Source organism: Eschrichtius robustus, chromosome 3 (genome assembly GCF_028021215.1).
Source record: "Eschrichtius robustus isolate mEscRob2 chromosome 3, mEscRob2.pri, whole genome shotgun sequence".
NCBI lineage: Eukaryota > Metazoa > Chordata > Mammalia > Artiodactyla > Eschrichtiidae > Eschrichtius > Eschrichtius robustus.
In genome coordinates this window covers 75,273,195-75,300,950 of record NC_090826.1, presented here as the reverse complement: position 1 = coordinate 75,300,950, position 27,756 = coordinate 75,273,195, and the positions used below count along the sequence as shown (strand labels likewise).

At 42.5% G+C, this 27,756-nt stretch overlaps 1 protein-coding gene across 1 annotated transcript in view; it reads left to right on the top strand.

The window, feature by feature from the left end:
* The first annotated feature begins 5,306 nt into the window (after positions 1–5,306).
* Positions 5,307–27,756, top strand: part of DDAH1 (dimethylarginine dimethylaminohydrolase 1) — a 142,157-nt gene continuing 119,707 nt past the window's right edge. Inside the window, 2 exon segments of the mRNA XM_068540224.1 lie at positions 5,307–5,372; positions 5,375–5,872. Of these exon segments, the coding sequence (XP_068396325.1) occupies positions 5,307–5,372; positions 5,375–5,872 (564 nt within the window).

Sequence of the window (27,756 nt, the reverse complement as noted above, 5' to 3'; positions counted from 1 at the left end):
TTTACTACTTCCATGTAAGGAGTTACATAGGGTTATGAGAAACAAGCCAGGATCTAGAATCGCCAAAAAGAGTGACCACCAGACAGAAGTTATGGTTATAGAAGGGTTGTTGCTAGAACCATGAAAAAGCAGGAAGGGAGTAAGAGGAATAAATATGTTAACCTTCCTTTCCTCTTGCCCTCCCATCTCCTGTAAGTGCCGCCCACTGGCCAAAGCCAACAATAACGGGATCCCAGGTGATACAGTCGATGAAAGTCAGTCCTCTCGGGCTCAGACTAAGACAGAAAATAGTGAAGCATGGGTCTTGGGCACACCAAGATTACACAACTAGAATGCAGGAGGGCCAGGAGTCAAAGTCAGGTTTATTATGCCTTATTCACTGCTTTTATGTATTTCTCTTCCATACATGTTGCAGGTGCTTGGTAAATATTTCTTTAAAGAATGAATTCCCAGGTGACAGCTGAAGAAACCAAGGTTAGGAGGGTATGCATCTTGACTTCAGGAACCAGAATCCTGGAACCATCTCCTAGTTTGTAAAATGCTGCCTGCCCATTCGACCAAACATAACTCACTGCTTCTATGTCAAAGGAAATCTGCAGCAGTCGGTTTCCTCCACAGTAAATCATTTTGTGTCAAACGTAATGATTCTTATCTGGCAGCACTCAGGACTTAGTGTCAGAATGCAGACTTATGGAAAAAAAAAAAGAAGAATGCAGACTTATGGTATTTACTTGATCTAGTATTTCTAGTACTTGGGATGGATGAGGACACTTGAGCCCTCATTCTCTTTAAGGACTCCAACCCCTACCCTCAAACACCCAACCCCAGTGAAAGCAAATCTTGTATTTGCTAAAAATGGAGTAAGAAAGGAGTAAGGCAGGAATGTCTCTTTTAATCCTGAAATAATTGCTATCTAAAATTGACTTCAAATGCAGGTCCAGAGATATTATCAATGGAAAAGAAAAACTGCCTCTGTATCAGTCAGTGTCTAGCTAGGAGAATATAAACAGCTCTAGGTATTTCAAATAGAGGGAATTTAAACAGGGAATTAGTTACAAAGATCTTGAAATGTGTGGAAGAGAAAAAGGAGCAATTTGACCATAAGTCTCACAGTGTAATTCACAATTGCATCCCCAGTACCTGGTACGTAGCAAAGGTTCAAAAATGTGTACTGAATCTATGATTACACTTGTGAGTGAGATTTGGTCTATCAACCTAGGAAGGCCATGGGTTCTGCTGGAAAGCATTAAGATACCTATATGACTCTGATAATTCAATGGATGTATGTGGTTTGGCCTTAGGTAGGAAATCATGTTCAAAGCCTTCTGAGCCTGTCAGTGCTACTGTATAGCACAGAGAATTCTATGTTCTGTGATAACCTGTATGAGAAAAGAATCTGAAAAAGAATGAATATAGGTATAACTGAATCACTTTGCTGTATATACCTGAAACTAACACAACATTGTAAATCAACTATAATCCAATAAAATTAAACAAAAACAAAAAAACAAAGCAAACAAAAAGAACCCAAAAGCTAAAACAAAAAACCCTCAAAACCTGTCAATGAATAATATTTAATGAGCAACTACTAGGTACTAGATACTATCCTAGGCACTTTTCTAAGCACTTTGTATTATTAACTTTAATCTTCCTAATAACCCTATGATAATGGATTCACTGTTTCCAATTTCATAAATTAGGATGAAACAGAGGCAAAGAGCTTTTAAGTAACACAACTAAGATCATACAACAAGAAAATAGCAGAGCCAAGCTTCCACCCACAGAGTTTGGCTTCAGAAGCTACACTCAGACTCCACACCATATGTCTGTCCACTGCTCAAGTGATGAAAGCTTAGCCTACCTTTCTACCTTTATTTTCCATTTCCCCCATTGTACTCTGGGGCATAAACCAGCTAGCTGTTTCCCCAACCTGTTTCCTCTCCTTTCTGGGCTCATAGAAGACTATTTCCCAGCTCTTCCCTTTGGTTACTAAAGCTGTATGTTACTGAGTCCCAGCCAGAGGAAAGTGAGCAGAGGTGATATGTACCACTTCCTGGCCTGGCCCATTAAGCCTCTCACACGTGGTGCTGAATGCTCTGTAACTTTCTTTCAGCTTGAGGAAGGTGAGCATGGTGAACTTGGATGCCATATTTGAAAGTCCTGGAGCCACAAAATGGAAGAAGGCCAGACCCCTGCATGTTACTTGGAGAAGAGTCAGGAACCAATCAAGACGTTCTGTGTTAGCCTTTAAGTGAACAAGAAATGAACTTCTATCAACTTTATTCCACTATATGTGTTGGGGTCATTTTGTTACAGCATCTAGAATTATCTTAACCAATACATACAGGATTTGAACTGATCTGTTGTTGCTTGAACACGCATTTGGCTTTTGCACATACTTTTCCTTAGAATTCTCATTCTATCCTTCCAATTATTCACATCCTAAAAATTATTCAAGGCCTAAACCAAGTCCAGTCACCTTCAAGCAGCTCTCTTCCACTCCCACTAGCCACTGTGATTTCTTTTTCCCTTAACTTCCTATAGCACTTTGTTGATTGTATCTCTCATATGCCCTTAGCATAGCTCTCACTTTGGATGTCTTATTTTCCCAGTAAGCTCTTCAAGGTCAAGGATCATGTTTTAATGCTTCTCGTATGTCTCTGAAGTACATAACATGGTGTTGTGCCTTGAGAATTCTCAATAAATATCTGTAGGGAAAATGAATTTATATATGTATTAGACTTAATAAAGCCCATTTTCCATTTGGGCTTTATTCCATTTCCATTTTCCCAAAAGTGGTCCTTTATCACTCAAGCAGGAAGGCATGTAAGAAGTGATTTACTGGAGTTCGTGTCTTTATTATTCTTTTCACCAATATACACATGCTAACACTTTTGGACAACTGCTTAGAAGAGACAGAAGGCGTGCTTATCAAATTTCAGATGACACAAAACTAGAGGTAATAAATAATGCACAAGATGACAGAATCAAAATGAGGCAAGTTGGAATGAAGATAACATTTAATAGGGATAACTGCAAAATTAGATTAAAAAAAAAAGTGGCCCAATTTCAGTATGGAAAGATAGGGCTAACACCAATTTATAGGAAAAATCTTTCAGGTTTTAATTGGCTGCTGGGCTGACATGAGCCCAGAGTGGATACACGGGACTTTGTTTATAATTAGGCTCAGGGCACTTGGTGGCAAAGTATTCAGGCTCTAACAAGGCACAGGCATGAATTAAGTTTGCTAGGTGGAGACCAGCTGGAGGTGGATGAAACCTCAATGTTAGGTAATGGGGGGAAAAAGGCCCATACTTTAGCCTGGGCAAGCTCAGCACATGGGGTAACTTTCACCTGTAGCATTGGTGGGACTCCCCCGCTGAGAACACCATCAAGTGATTTCTGGACACTAATTTGGTGCCAATTTAGTATCAGCATGGGTTCCCTGAGAGTTTTGCCTCAGAAGTAGAACCCCGTAGGTCTCAAAGGTTTGTTATTTTACTTTTGGTCCCACTCCCCAGTGTCAGGGTCAGAGCTGTCCTTCACTTAAGACCCCTCACTTTCAAAGCTGAGAAATGCCATGTCATCTGGGTAAATTCAAGTCACCCTTGAGAGAGGGGAGAGAAGGCAGATCACATCTCCTCTGTTGCTCAGTTGGGACAACTGTTCCAGGATCCTTAGCTAGATCTCTCCTAGAAACCTACATTTCCTAAAAACTGGTATCAGAGTTCTGACAAAAAGGCTGTGGCCTTGACCTTGGCACTGGACCACCAAAAAAGCCAATACAATTTTAGGCAGTGTTAATAGAAGCCTAGTACCTGGAATAAGGGTCCTGCTGTAGTCTGTGCGGGTCAGACCACAGGAAGAATTGTTTCTATTCCAGATACCATGATTTAAAAGGGATACAGGCAGACCACTGTGTATCAAAAGGAAGATGACCAGAATGTTGAAGGGATTTAGAAACCAATCACTAGTTACTTTTTGGTGGTTCAGGATCAAGGCTTGGAGTGGGTCAGGATGGCGGGTGGGATGCGGTGTCAGGTAGCATAGATAGCAGAACTGTCTTCAGATATGTGAATGCTGTCTTGTGAAAGAATACTAGCGTGTTAGGTAATGCCAGAAGGCAGAACTGGGACCAGTGGGATTTAAGCCCACAATGAAGACTTTTTAACTGTGATAACTCTTCAAAAGTGGAATACACTTTGCAAGTAAGTGAGGTTTAGCATGTTCAAGTAAAGGTCTGGTCACTGTCATAGATGTTTTAGCTGGAATTCCAGAACATTGAGTGGCAATTTAGATGAGAGGGTTTCTAAGGTCCTGTTCAAATCTAATGTTCTATGATCTAATCAATCTTAAAATTAGAAATATGCTACAGAACGTGAGGAAAGAAGATTATTACCTGAGATTATTTTGGAGTTACTACCTGAAGTGGATCTCCCCCTCAAAAAGAGCAGAGCCCATGGATTATGTAATCTGCAATGCGTGAGACGGGAAAAATAGAAGCTTAGTACCATTAAGAAGGGAAAGGAACTCCCTGAGGGGCATGAAAAAAGAAACGTTCAACAAATATCTTGGGAATTCCACGGAGTCTGTACAGGCCTGAGGGAAAGGCAAGGGAGGAGTTTGGAAACCCTCTTTCCCAGTGCCAAAAGCGTTGTGACGCTCCATGTCTGAAACTGCTCAAGGTGAGCGCACATCTGTCGTGGAGGAAAGCACACTTGGGTCTTTGCCTCCCTACCTCTGCGGGCCCTGTAGGCAAACAGAATCACATTCTTCGTAAGAACGGATTGTCCTTGAAATAGTGTGAGTTTCCATGTGTCTATGTCTCTCTATATATGTGTCTCTTGGGCTCCTCCTCTTTCTTTCAGACAGGAAGAAATAACATTCTTTTAATAATCTAGAGTCTCACGTGGGGTGAGGGGTCATCTGCAGAGAAAGTCAAGGTAAGGTGGACTTGGGTGCGAAGACAGATTCTCACGCTAGGAACTGGGGGTGGAGGTGGGGCGTGGTACCGCGTGCTGGGCAACCTGGGAGCAGGAGAGTAGGGAGGGAGGTCAAAGTATCTATCCACAAAGGAATCCCATCCTTTGCTTCCCGACCACCAAGAAGACCCCACAGTCGCTCTGTCCAGAACATAGCCCGCTCTCTAAGTGCGCCTTGGGTCGACGTGAGGTGTGCACCTGCGGCGGAACCCAGGTAACGTCAAGTCCGGGTACGGCGCCTTTTGGCCAAGGTCCCCTCACCGGCGCGCACCTCTTGCGCTGCCGGCTTCCTCGGCCGCCGCCTCCGGCCCCACTCCTCGTGCGATGCTCGCCACTACAACTCCCGCCTCGGCTGCCGCAAACCCGAGAGCGCCAAGTGGGCGCGCGGGCTGCGCGCGGGCTGCGCGCGGGCCGGCGCCCGGAGGTCTGGGCATGCTCAGTCGCGCGGGCAGGGCTCCGGGCGCGAGCCGGGCTCCCGCTGCACCACATTCATCTGCTGCCAAGGGGAGCCGCCGGGCGCTCGCAGGCTCGGCGCGCGCTGCCCGCGGAAGACCCGGCTGCCGCGCCCCCCGCCGCCTCCCCGAGCCATGGCCTCGCTCGGCCATCCCGCCGCCTTCGGCCGGGCCACCCACGTCGTGGTGCGGGGGCTGCCCGAGTCCCTCGGCCAGCACGCGCTGAGGCACACCAAGGGCGACGAGGTGGATTTCGCCCGCGCCGAGCGGCAGCACCAGCTGTACGTGGGCGTGCTGGGCAGTAAGCTGGGGCTGCAGGTGGTGCAGCTGCCGGCCGACGAGAGCCTCCCGGACTGCGTGTTCGTGGAGGACGTGGCCGTGGTGTGCGAGGAGACGGCCCTCATCACCCGCCCCGGGGCGCCGAGCCGGAGGAAGGAGGTAACTAGCCGCCCGGAGACGTGAGGGGCGCGGCCGGGGACGCGCGCCGGGCCCTCCCGCGCCGCGCGAGCCGGACGTGCGGGGGGAATCGCGGAAGTGGCCCCCGGGCTAGTTCAGAACTTCCCATTTGGGGGAGACGGTGTGTGTGCGAGAGAGAGAAGTTCATTGTTCACGCCTCCCGGTGCAGCTTGGATGCCTTCTAGAGGAGCCGACTGAGTGTGGTGGTGCGGACTTGGGCAGGTGGGTGGGGTGGGGAATCCGTCTCACAGGCATTTTTATTTGTAAAGATTAAGAAGCAGCGAAGACAGTGCAACTCTGCTCGTTTCCCAGGGAGCGGGGGCAGGGAGAGGTGCCGTTCCAAGCGGGCGGGCGGAGCCTGGGCGAGGGCTCCTTTGGTCCGGTTGATGACCCTAAACCCCCAAGTCCTGCCAGGAGCTGGGAGCAGGGAGGGCCAGATGAATTAACGGTCGATGCCCGCAGGCCTGGGTCGTCCCGAGTTACTTTTCGGTGGTGGAGAGTGAGTCCCGCAAAAAGGGACTGGCAAGTGCTGAGCCAGAAGACTGGCCTGTTGCTGAGCCGTGGTGTTTGGGTTTGAAAAGCGGAACTCGTTGTAGGGTGTTGGGAGTGTGTATGTGTCTGTGTGTTTAATTGGAAATGGTGGTTTCACAAATTCAATAATTTTTATTCTCTATATTTTTAAGTTCATAGCAATTAGAGCTTTTTGTGTTCTCAGAGGATGGTGACTACTTTAAAATATTGCAGTTTGTGAAAATGTCTGTGATTGCTTTAAACACAAGGTAGGTTAGTGGGGAGAGACAAATAAGAGTGAGACTGGATTTTAAAATGCGGTCTGGCCTGGGATTCTTCTCATTGCCTGCTAAGAGTCCAGGGTCAAGACTCTTGGTTGCTATTGGCATCAAGTGGCATTGCAAGAAGCTGGTGGTTTCTTTCATATCTGGAGGGTTAAGGATTTTCCCTCCCTATTTTTCCTTTATTCAATTCACATTGGAAATGCCTCATAAAGCTTGTAGTTAAAATATGCTTATTCTCCACATGCTTCATTACTTGGCTGCTAGAACTTTGCTTGGTCTGAGAGAATAAGTATATTTGATTTATTTCCCACTAAGATAATCAGCTTTTTTTTTTTCACCCTGCCTTAGCAGAAAACCAAAAGAGTAACAGGTCTCATTCTCTTAGCTCTTTTATCTCCTTTGCCACCTCTCCATCTTTGAACGTGTGAGATGACCCACTCTATTTTAAACTGATAAGCATGTAACCCCATTTGAATACTTTCTAATGTGTCCTAGGCCATATGACAAAGCTGTGGTTTGTGCTTAAAAGAGTAACATAGATTTTTAAAACCCTTTCAAAATGGTACTCATTTGATGAGGCTGGTCCAATTTCATGTTAAGAGACTGTCATATATTTAATCATCCATTTCATTTTATTGCTATAATAAAACCTTTCAAATTTTGGCCTTCCTGATACTAAAGTGGGCAGTGATCTGTCTCCCCGTCAGATTTTGAGGCTTACGTTTTAAATGGGTTTCACTCTTCAGGCTGGTTGCCCACTGCCAGAGGCCACATAGTGTAATGGATAAGAACATCAGACTGGATTTAATTCTGTGACCTTAGGGAGTATCTCTTGCCTCAGTTTTCTCACCTGTAAAGTGGACATAATCATACCTATTTCATAGAATTGTGGTAATAATTTATTAATCCATCAGAAATATAGAGGACAGGACATTTCATAAGTGTTGGTCATTCTTATTCACTTACCAATGGGTCGTGGAAGATTTACTCCTTGAGCAGTAAGAAGTCTACTGTACACTGATGCAGTTACAGTGACATTTCCCCTTCCAAGGTTGAAGGGGAGTCTTCTTCATGCCTTAGGTTCCAGCCTAATCTGCTCATTAGCACTGCCTCCCAGTTCAAGTTTTCTGCAGGTGTGTGGTCCCTCCCCAAAACACCTTTGCCATTGCACCTGATCTGGGTTCCCAGAGTAATGGGCCTTCCAGCCAGAGAGAGGAATGCGGGCAGTCATGTTGGGTGAGGTGCTTCAGAGATTTCTTTGAAATCTCTCACAGTTTGCTGCCTACATTGAAGTTAATAAATTCTTGTTAAATGAATGAACAAATGAATTAATGAAATGCTAATTAGCTAATACCAGCAAGCTGATAATAATTACTTCAAGGACTTTTTGGATTGTTTTATATATATATATGTATATACATATATGTGACACCTAACTCCCTAACTGAAACTCCACAACAGCTGAGGCATTATATTAAAATTATTAACACTGATCTCCTGTCTTCTCCTTCTGCATTCCATTTTCCACACTGTAGCCAAGCTGGTCTTTCTAAAACTCAGATCTGATCCTGTTCCTCCTCTGACTAAAATTCTAGAGGGGCCTCCACTGAGCTTGATAAACCCATTGAGCTGGGTTCTGCTTTGCCTTTCCAGCTTCAGTTGCATCTCTGACCCCACCCGAGGTGCCTCCCAATTCTTGGCTCAAGCCAGGTTCTTTTTAAAGCTCACCATGCTGTTGCTTTTATGGGTGTACATTCCTCCTTTGCCCAGGACATTCTTCCTCCTTCCTCTCCTGCATTTTACCTGGCTGTTTCTACTCATGCTTCAGTTCTCAGCTTACTCTTACCATTAATATTATTAGCTAATCTTTATTGGGTGCTTGCCATTTGCCAGACATTGTGCCGGATTTATGACATGTATTTCATTGAATGCTCACATCAACTCTTTGAGCTCATTGCTATCATTATTCCTGTTTAAAAGTTGATGAAACTGAGTCTTAGAGAGATTAAATAAATTGCCCAAGGTTATAGAGTGGAACTAGTGAAACCAAGATTTGAACTCAGATTTGCAGGACTCTAAAGCTCTAGTCCCAACTGTTGTGATATTAGATCTCACCTTCTCAAGCATTAGATTGGTTGTCCTTTTATGAGCACCTCTGTACTCCCTGTTATGGTATTTATCATACCATATGGTAATTGCCTGTTTATCTTTCTGTACCCCCCACTATTATGAAAACTGTGAGGGCAGGGATCATGTCTGCGTTGTTCAACATTTTATCCCCTGGGCCTTGAACACAGTAATCATGTAGCAAATATATTTTGTTGAACAAATTTGTTCATGATTTTAGGTCAACCTTCGTCCTCCCTCATTATGACATATTTGGTGTTTTGCAAGCATTTCCAATCAGTAGAGTCCCACAAGTTTCATTACAACTATAGGTGATTTATAAGTGTTTTTCTCTCCCTCTCCCTTTCCGTGCCTCTGTCTCTTGTTGTTGTTTTGTTTTTATTAAAATTCTGAGAAGTTTCTTCTTAATCAAAGCATCATGTTATATTTAATTACTTTTCTTCCTTGGAAGAAAGAACTGAGAACCAAACTCAAGAAAGTAACGCTTCTGTGAAAGCTCAGTGTTTGCCATAATGGGGCCAGATTAATAAAGATTAATAAAAGATTAATAAAGATTAATAAAAAGATTAATAAAACACAGACCCTGTCTGCAGCAAGCTTAAGTTTTAGTGAAGAAAACTGCATATAAAGAAAGTCAGCAAATAATATTACTTGTCTAAGAACTTTGTGTCTTCAGGAATATGAATGTCTTAATATGCTTAATATTTTGAAGACAAATAAATTAGCCTTAAGAAACCAATCATATTTTAAATGAATCCAGCTTACATTTTAGAGGGACAAAAAAAAAGTTAACTTCTAAACGTCAAAGTCCAGTAAGCAGGTATCTAAAAGCTATGACAGTGTGCGAGGATTGGGTTTTTTAAAAAATAAAAATTTTGTTTCAATTGTACATGTCCGCAGTACCAAATTCAAAAGGTACAAGAAGATACACGGTGAAAGTAAGTCTTGGACTTCCCTGGTGGTGCAGTGGTTAAGAATCCGCCTGCCAATGCAGGGGACATGGGTTCAAGCCCTGGTCCGGGAAGATCCCACATGCTGCGGAGCAACTAAGCTTGTGCGCCACAACTACTGAGCCCGTGAGCCACAGCCACTGAAGCCCAAGCGCCTAGAGCCCTGCTCTGCAACAAGAGAAGCCACCACAAGGAGAAGTCTGCACACGCAATGAAGAGTAGCCCCCCGCTCGCTGCAACTAGAGAAAGCCCGCGCACAGCAACAAAGACCCAACTCAGCCCTAAATAAATAAATAAATAAATAAATAAATTTATTTAAAAAAAGAAAGAAAGAAAGTCTTGCCCCCCTTACCTCACCCTTGTACCTGACTACCCAGTTCCCTTCCTCAGAGGCAGCTACTAATGCCATTTTCTTGAGTTGTTTTTTTTTTTTTTCCCCAGAAAGTTTTTAGTACTTAATACATGATTAACTGGCAGAGTTTACTCAAGGAAAATTGGGAAATATATCCTGTGCCCTTTCACCTCCCTTTCAGAGCCATTTTATCCTTTCCCAGGTACCAGGTATTAGTATATGGGGTATTCCGTCTAAGAGAAAAGCACACAAACTCATTCTCACAAAGTGATAATGGCTTTAATTATCCTTGCCTGGAGCATTTGCACTGTTAGGGACCTCTCTAGGAAGAAGGCAATATGCTTAGCACAAAGTAATAAATCTCCAGAGTAAAAATAAACATTGAGGGGGGGAAAGGAAGGCATAAACGGAAAAGGTAAGCAATACGTATTTGCATAGTAATTCCCCTTCTATTGGGGCACTTAACTATTTGGACTTACATATTTGGGTCCTGGTTTATTCTTTGGTTAGGAAAAAAGCATAATTATATTGATCCCAGAGGCAAGGTGAGCCTTAAGACCATGTCTAATGACCAGCCAACTTATGTGTGTGTGTGAATCCCAAAAGATGGTGTTATTATTAGCTCTATTTAAAAGATAAGGAGACTGAGTCTCTGGTAACCAAGGTTAAGTAACTTGTCCAAAGTCACACCCAGCTGATAAGTGGCAGAACTGAGCTTCTCATGAAAGTATGAAGGTCTTTTTTGCTTGAAGTGCTTGTTGCCAGTTGTACTTAATCATAATAGATCATTTAATCAGTATAAAACTGCCACCTGAATATCATTTTACACACTAACGATATACAATATAACTTGGATATTAACTAAGTGAATCATTTTACTTCCCTCCTCTCCTAAATGAGAGTAGATTGTTTTCATTTTAGTTAAAAAAATAATTCAGGCATTTACATGAAACCCACAAATTGCCCGGGCACACTTTATGCATAATTGTGCCTTATTTACCAGCCTACTGGATGATTGCTTTTTTAAATGCACACGTTTCCTCAAACTTCTGTTTAACTTCAGGTGAGTAAACTGCCCTAAACCATAATTATAAATTACCCTGATTCTCACCAAGCTGGAACGTGAAGGCGCTGGAGGCTCTTCACATGGCGGCAGATTAAACGGTTCTTGATAACTTGTCACCTCCAACTGGTTAGAACAGCTGCTCTCTTTCAGGGTGTTTCTTTTCCGACTCTTCTACATGGCCTTGGCAATAAACGTTTGGAAATTGACGTGTGTCTTGGGAACTGGGATGCATCCCATAATGTAATCTACTCCCATGCAGTTGATCTTGAAAGCCTTGAAAAGAAAGAACATAATGATGAGTAGGGAGTGTCTTCTATTAGATACTATTAGCTGAAAATGAACTTTCTGCAGAGATTCCTAGAATTATTATAAGGCTAAGAAGGCAGGGATGGATCCCTTATAATTCACATATGCTGGGAAATTGCTTTTGCATGTTTTTGAATTCTTATTGAGCTCAGATTTCTTCAAAATTAGGTATCCAGTCCATTAATACAAACCACGACACAGAAAAATCTACTTAAGACTTTTGAAAAGATTTACCTTCTACTGTCTTTGCATCGTAAATAAATTATTCATGAACCTCAATATAAATTTGGAAATGCATGTTTAAGAAATGAGTGATGGTTATTATTTATTTTATGGCATTTGCTGTTTAAATCTGTAACCACTTCAGAAAGCCTAGTTTTCTGACTGAAGATCTGGACACATGGTAGAGTTCATTCCCCTAATCAAGAGGTGCCATAATAAAGGATAAAATAGCTGAAATCTTAACGAGAAAAGGTTTCATTTATATCTTATACAGAACACAGTGCATTGTTCACCCCAGGTAGTAGAAAAATATTTGTTTACTGTAATGCAATCCCTGATGTTGCATCAAAATGCTCCCCTGACCTTTGAAGTTGGCTTTCACTGCTGTTCTTAAACTGATATTAGGTATTAAATCTGTCAGAGTCCTCAGGTGCATTTCATAAACAGGCACTTTTCATCCAAATGGACAAGCAAGAGTAATCTCAAACAACAAATCCCATTTAAAAATGTGTGCGTGTAATGCCATCCCAGTTTACTTTGTCATTGTTAAATAATGTAATAATATACATTGTTTTCCTGAAACTGAGTGCTGAGGGGTAGTAGCACGTAGAAAGGAATAAATCACCAGACTTTAGGCTGCTGTTTCTAAATGTCTAGATCATCTAAGCAAGTATGACCAGAGAAATGAGCACAGCAGACTACAAAGATAGAAGTACAAATTAGTATAGGGTTGGTTTAATTTTGCCCAACAAATCAAACCTGAATTAGTTTAACATAGCAAATTAAAGGGAATACAACTTTTAGTCTGCTTTTGTAGCTAGATGGGTTTATGGGATAAGCTGTCATTCTAATGAAGATGAATATATCAGTATTTTGCTTGATTTGAGTATGTGTGAGTAAGTAAATCTTTGACTTCATTAAAAATATGTTTGCTTTGATTCCTTTGTTCTTTTGTTTAAGAAATATTGAAGTTTTCTAATTTGCTTCTAGCAGTGATGATGAGTGCCATGATTGTGTTAAAAATGACTGTTTTTGAAGGTAAAGGCCCAATAGTTGCATCACTCATGTAGTATGTTTGTGCCTTCAGCAACTGTCTAGACCCAATGTTTGGTGGTGGGGAGATGTAGGTGAATTAGGTACCACCGTTGCCCATAAGGACCTCACAGTCCAGCTAGGAAGGCAGACCAGTGGCAGACACTTGCAGAACAAGAGGACAGGGTTTTATGACAGAGCTCTGTCTGGTGCTATGGAACCTCCAGGGGGTGGGTCTGACCCATACCAGGACTTCTCAGAAGAAGTAATAATTGAGTTAGAAGTAACCAGGGGAAGGCAGAGAGGGGCAGCCTTCAGAGATTAGAGGGCACCGTGAGATAGGATGAGGGTGATGGTACAGTGAAAATTAATTTCATTCATGTTGGGAAGGATGCAGGATTGAGAAAAGCCCGCCTGTGCCCCCCTGATCTCTGAGATTTCAGTTCCTAGTTCCAAGTTCACCAGGAGAACCACATCCTTAACCACGTTTCCTGGTTGGGGCCCAGAGGGAATTGGCTGCCTGGCACACTCCATTTCTAACTGTACTCCCATCTTTTCTCCTACCACGTGCTCCATCAAGGTCTGGCATTCCTTCCAGGATTCCTGAATAGCACAGTTTGGGAACGATATAGTCTGCCCTGGAGTGGACTGAAGTCCACTCCAAATCTGAGATTCATTTCTTGAGGTCGCTAGAATGTCATTTGGCTGGGTAGTAATTTTTCCCCTTTGGCCCAAAATGTGAACATTAGGGTGTGTCAAGCAAACCTGGCATCTGCCATGTATAGGTATATAATATTATCCATGTCAGTGGCAGGTAAGAGAAAACTCTTTCCTGTTTGCTGTTGAAATGTGTTTTTATTCACAAATCTTTCCATCTTGGCAGTAGACACCATTGAGTCTCACATTAATATAAATCAAGTGCAGCTGAAACTGAGCATGCATTTATAATCATAGGCTGAATTTTGTACAAGCTACAGAAGGCAGCACGGTTGGGATACAGCACTATTCTAGATATTAGGAGACACTGGTTTTTATTTTTGCAGTGATAATAAGATCTAATATTCTTTCCAGCTTGGAAATGCTATACTTTCCTTTTGGAACTCAGGGTGTGTTAAGGTGGAAAGTGGAGGGTGGGAAAGTGATAGGGAGATGGGGACATTATAATAATTTACATTTGTGAGATGGGATTGGGGTTTGATGAATAAAAAAATACTGGATTTTATTCAACCCAAGGCATTATACTTGTTCTACTTAATTAACCAATCATTTAAACTCATGCCTTGCTAATGATAACCCATTATGAGATGAAGTTGAATTTGCTAATAACTCTATTTCAAAACCTCTGCTTACTCCGCCATTTATATAGCACATTTGATAAGAAATTTTTCCCATAGAAAATGTTAAATAAAGGCCATTGAAAGAGCATAAGATTCCTAGACCCACATGATTTCTCCCATCACACATCACTGTCATCAGTGTCTACCAGCGGATGTTTCTGTGGTGAGTGTGAATCAATGGCCCAAAGAAATGGAGAGAAGTGGATACAAGATATGTGCTGTGAGTTGTAACTAAAAGTCTTGACGTGCCCATAGCACTTCTTTCTTATAAACCCTCCATACGTATGTACTGATTTCCATCTTGTGCTGAAATTTGAGTTTTGTTTCCCAGATTTTGACTTTTGTCTTCCAAAAAACGCACACAGTTATTTTTCTGAGTAAACACAAAAAAGTAAAAGATACTCATTTAAATGTAGCCTTTCTGTAGTAAGCTGTGTACAAATTAACACTGTGACACAGTTAAGATATTGATGTAATTATTTTTTTAAACTTGGAGATATGCTTGTGGCAAACTTAGACATTTTTAGCCTGAAATGATTCAAAAAATTGAAGTTAGTTAAATAATCTTGGTGCAGTTACAAGATAAAAATAGAAGAAAAATACATCCATTTTATTCTTTGAATTTTTTTTGAATCATAAGGGAACTTTCATTTTACAAGGAAAGAGTAATGTAACTAAATCTTGGCTTTGGGTCATATTTTAGGACATTTGTGATATAGACATATTTTCCAATTCAAGAGTTTTATGTGGAGAAGTTTAAATCTAGTGCTTTATTTTGAGGTACTCAAATCATTTTTGCTCTTGCTTTTGGTATTCTCCTAACTTTCTGTGTGCCATCTTAGTCCTTTATCAAGGGTCCTAGTTTTCTGGCTCCCCATTCTCTGAAAGATGCACTGTTGAGAGAGAGAGGGGCCCTAGTCAAAAAGGGCACAGATTTCTTCACTTTTTTCTGTTACTCTCAAACTAAACATCTCTAAAGCTTTAGGCCTCCCCTAATCTCCAAGCTTCCCCAAGCCACCCCAAATATATAAGCAGTTTAACTTGGAATAGAGCACAGCTTCAAGACAAGGCTTTTAGTACAGTGTGTGTGTGTGTGTGTGTGTGTGTGTGTGTGTGTGTATCTTCAAATTGCTGCTCTCCACCCACTATCATGGGGTCATGAAATCAATTTAGTGAGTCATGTCTAGCTCTTTTATTTTTACTGTAATAGAATCAATAGAAAATGTCAAGAGTACATGACAACATAGGGTCAGTATTTTTTCATGAAACCTTTCACTTTATACATTTGTGTTTGTGTGTGTATTAATTAGGAATATAAAATATGTTTCTTACTCTGAGTCATGGTAAGAAAAAAGTATAAAAACCCACTGTATCTCCTTTCAACCAGACTGCACCACTCAGCCTTTTGTAGAAATTCTAGAGGGCCATGCCTGTTGGCCCCAGGGTTCTCAGAATCATGGCCCAAATCCCACATGCTTCTCTGTGCATATCAGAGCGTACTGATTTCCACTTGCTTGGGTTGACTCCTCACAGTGATGATGTCCTGGCTGTTTGGATCCCTATCCATCCAACACCAACAGCAAAAAGCATAATTGGGGAACGTGAGGAGGAAGAAGACTGTCAACTTGACTATTTGCTGGGAGCTGATTCTACTTCCCCTTCTCTGCTGACATTCTAAACCAGCTAAGGGATAGTTACATTGACCAAGACGGGAAAGCATAGTTTCCATCTGAACTTGCATCTTTTTCATTTTTTGGAGAGTAGATTTGGTGGCAGCAGCAGACCCTGATCCCCTTGCATCAGGAGGGGTTCTGCTCCTGCATCTTCCCACCTGCAGCCCCCAGGTGGAAGCTGAGATCTGCACGGGTGCCAGGAGACGTCAGGGACCAATGTCCGGATCTGTCCTCTTGGAATGAGGACAGAAACTCAGAACACTTTTTTGTTGTTGTTGCTCAAAGAACCCCAGAATGTGTCCAAACACAGAAGGTGCTAAAACAATTATAATGTTCAAGTCATTCTCAGACCACTTCCTAAAAGGCCTAGAAGGGACCTTGAAAATCACTGCTTTCATCATTTTTTTCACACATCTGTGACACTAAATGGGTGTAAATCCAACCTTTATGGAAATTCTTCCCAAAAGGAAGAATTTCCCAAAGGAAATTTAGTTTTCTTCCCCAAGTAACTCATTTGGGGAGTTGGTGATGGTGTCCATTAAATAGGAGACATCTGGATGGATGTATAGGTTGCAGTTCATTCTGAGAAAGTGTATTTGACTGGTGAGTAATGAGCTAGTCTGTGACTACAGGGAAACAGAGCATCAGTTTTTCAGTGGTAACCCCCTGTTCACAGCTGAGCAGCCTATTACTAAGAGTGGAGTGTGCTCCCTCACACATGCTCTTTTGTCCCCCCCCCCCACCCCCAAAAGGAGTGCTTTAAAGATTTTGATAAGAGACATTAATGATAGAGGCAAACAATGTGTGCCTATGACTGGAGAAATCATGTGTTTGTAGGGAAAGGGCTTAGAAATATGCGTCTTGGAGCTGTAGTTACATGAGAAAAAATGGGTAGTGCGATTGTCATGTTTGTGTCTGCGTTTTTCTTTGTGAGCACTCAACTGGACAACTGAAGCCTCTGAGTGGTTTGCAAGAAAACTGAGGATTAATATTGCTTCTAAACTGGACCCCGGAGAGAAGCTTCTTGGTGAGGGGGAGGAATGATAGGGATTTAAGTTAGGACATTTTCTTGAAAGTAAATGCAGGAAAACATACACGATGTGAGGCCCACTGGCCTCAATGCAGCTGAGGGCTCAATTATGATTTGATACACGCTCCCTGAAACACTCGCCTGCCCTGAGGTCAGCCTAATGACTGGAAATTCCGCAAATGTAACAGCTACTGTCCATTGGCCTGTTTAAAACACACACACAAACACGTGCGTGCACACACACACACGTTCTGAATCAGGTTTGGATAAAATCAGTTTTCTAACAGCGCCTTCCTTGTAAATAATGCTTCGTAGTAATGTGGGTCATCAAAAATGATTAGAGGGAATCTTGAGTCACATTATTTTGGTGGACCACTAGCCAGGAGAACTGTTTTTTAAATGAATTCTACTTTTTCCCTGGGCTCTTTCATTCTATGGTCACCTCCATGTTGCCCTCCTTTCTTCTTGGTTTTACCCTTTTCTGGAGCTGTCAATGGAGGAGAAAGAGCATGTGCAGTTCCTGGAGCTTCCCCACCCTTCTTTACACCCCTCTGGTTGGGGAGTTCCTGCAGCACCATGGATTTGTCCTCATATTCTGGGTCTGGCTAGTGATTGTCAAAGTACAAGTTACAACTCATAAGCGGATCATAAAGTCAACCTAGTGCATCACTCCACTTTTTGTTTGTTTTTTATAATGAACTGGAATCAATATTTCTGATAGAAATATCAGAGTGTGTGCATAAGACAGCCATGTATTGTTTCATGTAACTTTTGTCTTCTTTATTCACATAGACACATATACATGTTCCTTTGTTTGTTGTGGATCCCAATGTAAAGTGTATTTCCATGACTGGGTCATTGGCATCGAAATCTACTTATCTAGCAGACCAACATGAAACGTAAATACTATCATTTTAGTTTTTGTTGACATTCTTCGCTGTTTGCAGCAACAATAGAATTTTGGTGTGTGTCAAAGGCACTTGACTTTCATCGAGCAAATGGGTAGCTTGATCTCAGGCACTCCTTTCATTACCTAATAGGAAGGTAAGGCCACTCATCTAAATGCAGCAAAGTGCTTGAGATGGAGAGGAAGAGAAGAAAAGCAAACTGGAAAGGTAGTGAAAAAATAGTTGGAAAGTCTTGGGCTTTTCTCAGTGAATAAGCATTTTCAGATATCAAGGACTCCCTCACATAAATGCTATAGAGTATTTCTGTACACTTAGAAGTGATATGTTCATTTGTAAAACAAAATATGATGTTATGCTGTTACAGCCCAGGACGGCAGGTGTTCAGAAAGCACACCTCTTACTAAAAGGGCCACATTAGAGCCCTGTGCACTTTCATGTTTTGTGGACTCCAGCCTCGTTTCCACTGATCCTACTCTCCCCTGCTCCCCACTGATATGTCCACTTGCATCTTCAGCTTGCTCCACTCCCCAAATCCATCATCGCTTGAGGTGCCTAATTGTCTCAGGCACTTCAGTCATCATCCCGGCATGCTCACCGGTCACACAGAGCCCGGTGTGTAGAGACACATGCCTGTTTTTAAACTGACTCAAGAGGCAGACTGACTCCTGTGACATTCCTTGAGCTGTGCTTTCTCCTTTCCATTTGCCCTTAGAAGGGGTGGAAGAGGACAGCTGTGAATTCAAACTGTGGTTCTCCTGCTTATTAGCTGTGTGGCCTTGAGCAAGTTGAGCTTCAGTTTCATCATTTGTGAAAACTGGAGTAGTTTTGATGACCCTATAACTTTGTTATGATGATTAGATCCATTTACATGTTAAAGTGTCTAGCAGTACCATGGAAGAGTAGCTCTTCCATCAGTGATCAGTCCCTCCTCTTTCCATGGTTATCCGCTTTCTGTCTTTCTAGAGAGCAGTCATTCAAGTCCCTAAGGATTGAGGCTGTGCTTTTCTCTTGCTACTTTCTCTCCCTGGAAATTGGAGACCTCTGTCCCTTTGGCTGTGGGCTTGCTGCCTGGGGCCTGCCCAGACGAGACTCTGCCTAGAGTTGGGATTCACGGCTCTTGTATTTTGGTCTCCTGTGCTGACTCCACCTGAAACCTGTCAGGAGGTTGCGAAAGCCATTAGAAATATCCACTTGAGCCTCAGTGGGGGGCTGGGCCAGTCCCCCAAAGCCGGTGCCACCAAAAAAGGCAAGTGTAACGTGGGCCCTGGCTTTCTCTCCGCCCCATTTTTTTAGGAGTAAGTCATCATATTCAACTGAATCAAAATATACTACCCTTTCTATAATTCCTCTTCATCCTTCTGATCTTCTGAGTAAATGAATAGTTAGAGAATCTCTACCTTTAAGCTTACCATTTGAACTGGTTGTGTATGGGTGTTTAGATTTGAATTCACATTTCCAACTCCTTTACACATTTAATAGCTTTTCCATTTTTAAGAACTTTTAAAATTCTTCTTACATTGCAAGGTGAAATTCCACCTGGAGTTGAGTCTTGGTTCCACTTCTCAGTTACATCATCTTGGGCAATTCACAAGTTTCAGTTTCCAGTAAAATATCTTTTTGCCTGTCTCCCAAGGATGTTGAAGATCAAAGTGTTCTGAATACTGTGATGCCCTCTACAAATGTGATTCCACTGGTAACACTGCTATGATGAGTGATAGATTGTATCTAATGGTAGTAGTAACATTATTATTTAGGAACTGGAGATGACCCACTTATTCTTGATGATGTCTCTGACTGAATAGATTTGACCAATATCGCTATGACCACTAAGCTCTGATAACCCTTTGAGAGGGGGCCTGATAAAAAGAGACTACCCTTAGCAAGCTCCAGGCAACTCTAAAGATCTACTACTTGTTAGCAAGGTCAACTTGGGCAAATAACATTTGGGCACAGTTTTGTCATCTGTCCAAAAGAGTACATGACTTTTGTTAGTTCAACAAGCAATTACTGTCGTTGAGTGCCTGCTGTATGTAAAACTGAAAAAGTAAACAAATATGACGCCTGCCCCGATGGAACCTGAAGTCTAACTGGGGAGATAAACATAAAATAAGTAATCACAAATATGTGTGTACTTCAAAACAGTGGTAAGGACCTACTGTATAGCACAGGGAACTATATTCAATATCTTGTAATAAACTATATTGGAAAAGAATCTGAAAAAGAATATATATATATATGTATAACTGAATCACTTTGCTGTATACGTGAAACATTGTAAATTAACTATACTTCAATAAAAAATAAATTTTAAATTAAAATATTTTTTAAAAAGTGGTAGGTGCTGCAAAAGAAAAGGATGACTTTCCTCATAAGGTTGTAAAAGGTTCATAAGAGACCTCAGCTGGAAAGGGCCTGAATATCAGTTCTTAGGTAAGACCTCTTATTAAATAGTAGGCGGTAAATGTTTGTTGGTCAAATGATAAATAGCTGGCTGCATATGGTGTTAGCAGAGAACCTCCCCCAGGCAGTAAAGAGGTAGGTTGTCATTGAGCAGGACCTGGACTAGAAGTCTTCAGACCTCTCTGCTTAAAAGCTGTGTAGCTGTGGGCTCGTGGGCGATTGCTGTGGGCTTCAGGATTCCCCCCCGTCAATGGGGTGACGCTGCTCTCTGTCACCCTCTGTTGTGCTGAAGTGAAGAAACGAATGAAAGCACTCTGTAAGGATCATGGTTGTGGGTATTAGGTAGTGGCTGCCTCTGAACTCTAAACCCAGCACCTGTAAGAATGGGCCATGGCCTGCCCTGTCACATCACCTGAAGACGGGTCCCCAGTCCCACAGTCCTCTGCAGAAGCCTTAGGACCAGCTCTTGGGGTCCCAGCCTGCCTGAGATGGCTCTCAGACCTTTGATAGCAAGATCTACAGCAGTGGCATGGAGTGTATCTGGCTTTTTACCCCATGTTAAGGGACTAGCTAGCTTATGGGACTCCTGGGAGAGCCCTCTAGCTATGAGAGACCAAGGAGACCAATCGTATCAGAATATGCACCGTCTAAGCAAAGTTTGGGCTCTAGGTAGGCTCCAAGCACATGGGTGACTACCACTTATCATGTGCTATGCTTGCTGCTTTGTTTACCCCACTTCATCCCAACCTTATAAATCCCCCCCATTTTACAGATGGGAAAACTGAGGAGAGGTTACTTGACTTACTTGTGGTCAAATGCTTACTAAATAGTGAGATAGGGAGCCAGGTCTTTCTGCTTCCCAAGCCCAGGCATGTGGTCCTAATACCAGAGAGACAGCAAACTACCATGCTGACCATTAAGAATTTGGGTTAGCGAGACCCACAGCCATAGGCAGCTGCCCCGTCCATTAGTGAGGACATCAAGAAGAATGAGACAAAGGTTTCCTTTCTGAAGACAGAGTTTCCGCTCGGCAACTGCTTATGCCTCTATCCCTCATCCATGAGGCCAGCCCAGAAACCATCCCCACCCAGCAGAATCACAGAGGGCTGGCCAGTGTCTCCAGCCATGCATTTAGTCTGGGCTTGATATTTGTTGACAGGGTTCCTCGCCAAATAATTAAGCAACCCATGGAGAACTTTGACCTTACCTTGTACGTGCGGGAGGGCATGCTGAGTAAGAGTCTGAACAGGAATCCTGGGAATGGCCCCAGCTCGAGGAAGGAACCCGCCCCACCCCCCGGCTCTTTGGAGTAAAGAACAAGGGTTAATTTCATCCATACACCCTCACTGACTCTTGCTCAGTCTCCACAGAGCTGATTCAAAGGGAAAATTTATGTGGAAGGTAGGGGCACAGATTGTTACTATTTTGGAAGTAGATGTTACCCTAACTCTGTGTGTCTCCGTTGGTAACACAGACCCCAGGTCAACAACACAAACAGTACAAGCCCCAGTGCAAGCGATAAGACAGGCAAGCTGCAACTTGTCTAATTCCTGTGCACCTGCGTTTTGGTTGAGGGAGCGGGGATGCACATAGAAGTACACCAGGACATTGTTCTCCCTGTATCTTAGGGGAGGGAGGGTAGGCTTGGCATGCCTGGCTTTGGGTCTCAGCATCCCTTAACCACACAACTAAGATGCTGAACTTTTGTGATGGCTAGGGTAAATCCTTGGCTCCTTACCCTCCCTCCCTCTTCAGTCTTGCTCTTGAGGCCAGTGTTACCCATATTCAGGCGAAACTAATGCATTACCCATGCCATTGCCCCTGTTTGTACAGCTCTGGTTTTATTCTTATGAATATCCCCTCTCCCCTCTGTAGAGTCTTGCCCCCGTACTCCAGCCCCCTGGGGACCTGCCTCTGGCCAGCTCTGACTTGCAGACCGTGCAGTCTGCCTATCTCTGCACCATCACATGTTCTCACACCTCTCAACCCCACCTCCCACTGGTTCCTGCCACCATGCTGTCCAGAGATTCTGCCCCACCTGCTTGGACTTCCACCCACCAAACATGTGTCTCCATGTGCCCCCGTCTAGCTTTCAGGTCCATAGACCCGTTCCAGTGTGACCCACCTTCTCCCAGTTACTCCCTTCACAATAAACAACAGCAATAATAATATCGTTTATCATGTATTTATTGTGTAACAGCAGTTTAAATCCATCATTCTCACCAGCTGTCTTGGTCCTGTTACAAGCTCTTGGAGCAGTCTGGCTCTTAGCAGAGGAAATTGAAGGACCCCTTGGTCAGTAGGTCAGTGGGTCAGCCTCATCATTTCTGCTCATGGCCTTGTTCTGTCATTACCCTTGCTCATTTCCTATGCTGAAGTTGTGCCCTGGTTCCATTAACTAGGTTTATATCTTGACCTTCTTTGTTGATTTTCTGCCTGGACCCCCCACGAAAGACCTCAAGACTGACCTCTAGTCCTTGTGTGAGAGAATCCCTGAAACTTATTCCAAGCCCTCTGGTGCCATGTTGTGCCAGCCCTCTCATACATCTGCCTGGTAAATGTGTCAGGCCAAACACCAGCCTGCCTTATGCTGGGGTGAACCCACCAACCCGATCCCTTTTGCTGGAGCCTCTGATGCCACTGTGACTCTTCTTCCTTCTGCCTGGAGTTGCAACTGTCATTGGTCACTGGCCTTGCCCTGGTGGACCATTCTGCTGACTGGACCTCAGATCCAACACATGCTTATATGTTTTAAAGTATTTATGAGGTTCATCCTATGAAGAAGTTTGGGGTAAGCTGCCTTGACTAAGGCATATACTTAATTTTTCTTCTCCCTCCCCACCTCCTGTAATAATGAGCTATCAATTAAATGCTACTTTTCTGGCTCAGTTTAATAAGTAAATTTATTCTTTGAATTCTCACTAAAGTGACTTTAGTACAATTTAGTTAACTGGCATTTTTGGTAGAAAAGTAATCTTACTGTGTTTAATTGAACAGATTAAAATGCGATTATCTCAATTGTCAAATATGTTTTCATAGATTTCCTAGTGGTTCTTTTTGTAGAAGAAAAATTATTCACATTACTGTAATTCCATATAGTGCAAAACTAGAACAAAGTGATGCAAATCTTTGGACAGAAAGGTCATTTGAGTCACTGGAGTGTCCTGAACCACAGTGGGAACTTAGAGCTGCTCTTGATGCACGGCACATTTCTTCAGATTCTGACACCACTCACTTATTTATATAGATGTTTTTCATGGGAATATTTGTGCTGAAGGAGAGCAATAGAGAGACATTCACTTGTAAACGAAGGCGGGTGGTGGGAAGGGGAAATGAAGCCTTTGTAGAACTCTAAAATAAACCAGGTTCTCAGAACCTCTCACTCTCAGTAATTCCTGCCGTTCTTTATCTTGTAGAACAGAAGTGATTGAGAGAATTAAAGAACAGGATTAGCAGTGATAGAAACATGAATTCTGACTGGTGATCCAGAATAACAACTTGAAGTGAATGCACCTTGATCTTCTTACCAGAAAGGACGGTGAAGATTCCGACTCCTGATCCTAATTAGCTGTTATTTACTGCTGAACACACAGCACTGTACAAGGCCTCTGGGTCTTCCTTGGGTTAATTAGAATAAGTGATGAACACAGGGGCACAGCTGGCTTGTTCGGATGATTGAATGTGAAGGAAGAGGGTAGTTTCGCGGGGGAGAAATATTTCCTGTGTTTTCATTGAGGATTAGCCTGTTGATGAGGAAATTCAGAGAGCAAAGGCCAGATAGCTTTTGGTTAACATTTTGCATGATTCAGACTGAATAATCCTACAATTCCTGGTAACTAAATTTGAATCTTTGGCAAACTTTGGAACTAGATGGGGAGTTATCAGATCTGCCTGCAGGCTAAAACTAGCAATCCATTACTGGGTCAATGATTTTTGCATTCTAGTCGGATTGTTTTAGGTTTTTTGCAAACAGCAGAGACCTAAGGACGGTAAGAAAAATGAGGAAAATTGCCAGGATATACATACTCAAATTGAAACCACAAAATCATTAGGAACATGGAGTCGTTCTTTTCTCTCAAGCTCACCCTTGTCTCTATGCATCTGCTTCATTCTGTTCTGTTTTCTCATAACTTCATTTACCTGTGGTTCAGTTTACCTCATATTCCTTTAATTTAGCTGCCATGTCAATCTGACTCAGCAGTTTCTCGATTTTAAATTCCCAAATGGGGAGTCTCATGGGCTCATACTAATGTTTTGAGCCAGTCAACCAAGTCATAGGTGGTTGGCTAGCCTATGGATAGACTGGGTTTATGTCAGGTGCCTAATATTGGTTCAGTCAGCTGTGCTTCAGGGTCATAGGCCAGAGTAGGTTTGAACAAAGCAGCAGAGTCTCTGGACGGGGCAGAGTCTTGCGTATAAATAGACAGGCAATGGTTGGTGTCTCATGTATAGGTGGTTTCCTCCTGTTAAAAAGAGGTGAATCTGAACACTGAATTGTTGGGGGAAAAAATGCTCTGGTGAGACCACCATCTTGGTCTTTTCTCTCTTTGAGTTTTGAAATTCAGTGACCTTCTTTTCTCTCCTGTTGAATGGTGTCCCCTGTACTACATCCCTTCAGTGAGAACACCTCTCTCCTGCCCCCACATAAAAATTGACATAATATAAAAAGCTACAGGAGAAGGGATTCTGAGAAGAAAATGGGCAAATGGGAAGAGAGGAGAAGAATGGGGGGAAAACTGGCTGGAAATGAGATCCTCAATTTCCACCTAGAAATGTGATACATTCCACGATGCTAAGCCATAAATTAGATGATAAGGGGTGGTGATGGGAGGTTTGAGGAAGAGGAAGAGGGAAGGAGGTGGGGTTAAAACAAGGGGCAAAAGAGCCTGAAGGAGAGGATTTGGGATATTGGGCCTCAGAAGGTGGGAATTCCACCTTGATGTCTTTGAAGTGATACTGCCAAAGGATAGGACAAAAGGTGAACTTGAAATGGAGATGAACAACAGAGTCAGGCTGGCTTTCAGCTTTCCCTCTTCGCGAAAGCACTCCAGTAGACAAGTTCATGAGCAATCTCTGGGGCAGTACAGCTCAGCAGGAGTATCTCAACTTCTAACCAGCTCCAATTAGAGATGCTCCAGAAAACAAACATGGGCATGTTGCAGATATTTTTACTGGGCTGTTATATTTTGGTTTGTCATTCTAGCAAATGGTCAGAGTTGCAGATGACGTTTAACTGTTGGGATAAATTTGTCTGGCTTTAAAACATAACATGACATTTTCATGGAACACATAACCTTTAGGAAAAAGAGAAGGACCTCTTTATTTTTTCGTGTATCTTTATTTGGTTCTAACATTAACCATCCCTTCTGATCTGATGTCCTATAGTCTGGCCTGCAAAAGCCACCTATGTCAATCTTCCTAGATATTTGGTCTTGGGCACAGTGCTTACATTGCATAAATCACTAATCTTTTACCCTTCTTTATTGTGAATTAAAGAAGGGCCTGCCTGTTGAACTCCTGAATTTACCCTACTAACCCTAGCTCAGATGCCCCTCCTCCTTGAAGCGTTCCTAGAGTTATGTGTCCCCTGTGCGGTCAGCACAAACTACTCTGTATTGCAGTTACTTATTTGCATGATGGTCTCTCTCACTAATCTGTGAACTCCTTTCCTGCATCCCCTGTGGCTTTTTCACTTCTGAGCCTTCAGTACTGAGCACAGTGAGTGGCGCACTGTAGGTGCTCAATGAATGTTAGTTGAATTGAATTGACAGTGCTTAATATGGTTTAGCATTCACAATGTTCTCAGGGCCCACTCTTCTAGGGGGCAGTCTTGGTGAAGTGGGAAGAGCATGGGAGTTGGAGTCAGGACACCTCTGTTCAAGCCTTTGCCTTGTTCTTTTTGAATGTATGGATTTGGTCACAGTCTCCCTGAGCTTTAGTTTCCTCCTATGTAAAATAGAAATAAGGATTCTTGCTGCTCAAGGCTTTTGTGAAGATGAAAAAAGTCTGTGTAATGTTAAAGTGCTATATATAAGCTGGATTTCATCAAAATCATCCTTTTGGAAATTCAGAAAGTAATCCTTCTTAGTGCTTGCTCCAAGACAGATCTTTCTTCTGCGGCTCTGTAGCAAACATGTCATAGAGTTGAAAGCTGTGCTGTTGTGAGAATAATAAATAGGAAACATGTAGTATAGTGCCTAGCATACAGTAGTCACTCAAAGAATGAGAGCTGCCGTTACTGTTATTTCTACTACTATTATTAGGATAATGTAACATTTCCTCAGCTGGCTCAGAGGAAAGCAGTTGGGTGATCAGAGAAAGGTAGTGGATCTCCAGTCTTCACATGGTTCTGTAACCCTCCATCCTTCACAGACAACTGATTTCTTGGCTCCGTTCTCCATACCCTAATCTTCACTTGTGTGCTGGGAGGATGACTTTGAGCTGAGAGAAGAGGAGCTATAAAAATCCAGGTGAGTGCTGCTGTCCTCTTGAGCATGTACTTAATTCTCTTATTATCTGTGTCTGTCAGACAGTGGAGCCTCTGTTGAGGATGGTGAGGCTATAAAAATATCTGCATTTATCTGCAAGGCTGATACAGTACTTTATTTGGAAGTTAAGGTGGAGATAGAAACCTTTCAAGTTGATGCCATTGAGCCTTGTTAATTTGTGAAAGGATTTTGTACTTGCCCTCTTTCTTTTTTTTTAACCATTCTTAATTTTCCAATCCTGCTTTTCGTTGGCTTCAAATGTGCTCACAAGAGTTCTGCCAGCTTTAGTTGGAAGTAATATATTTCCGAGCTTAGTTGGACATCAGTTGATTTTGGGCCCTGCCCAGACTTTTGACAGAGAAGGTAGTGTTAAGGGGTTGATGGTGTCTAGACAGTAAAATCAGAAACTGTGTGATTTATGTTGTATTATAGACATTCACTTCCCGGATTAGAAAAAGGAAACTGGTTTTTATCTAAGGAAGTTACATTAAAAACCAAAGCCCTTGGGTATTTCTGACCTATGAAAAGTTACAGCTTGCCTAGTTTTACATAACATTCTCCAACCCCTTCAAAGACAAGAATTATTGAGAGTGTTACTGTGTAGAGCCAGAGATGAGAATAGACTTCCAAGTTTCAGGAGGCAATTCATAGAACTATATAGTGATCTTCCCAGCTACTCACCTCTGGTTAGACCCCTATAAGCTCACAACACAGTTTGGTTATTGCACACCAGTTTCAGAGGGATAATGGAAAGTTGGAGAGGAGAGTGGCTAATAGCAAAAAAGGATAGAGTTGTTTGGGACTATAAAGAAGATTGAAGATCTGACTCAGGGATCCAAAAAATTGGACTTTGCCTTAAAGAAAAAGCATGCTCTTGATTAGGAAAAAGTATAATAAAAATTTTTTAAATTCCTCAATCGTACCACAGTATTTTGTGTTTCTTTTTAGGTTGCTTAATGCTTGTAAACATCAGATATTCATTACTGTGGAAAATACTGGAAAGACAGAATCTTAATAAGCTAGGCAAATTTGTGTGGAATTAAAGGTTTTTAAAGCCTATGATAGCTTTTGTTTTGCTTTGACTTGGATAATCATCCAGAGCTTCAACTAAAACTCTTAATTCCTTTCAGAAAAGTATAAATTCCTCTACGGAGAGACTATGAGACATCATATCAAAGGCT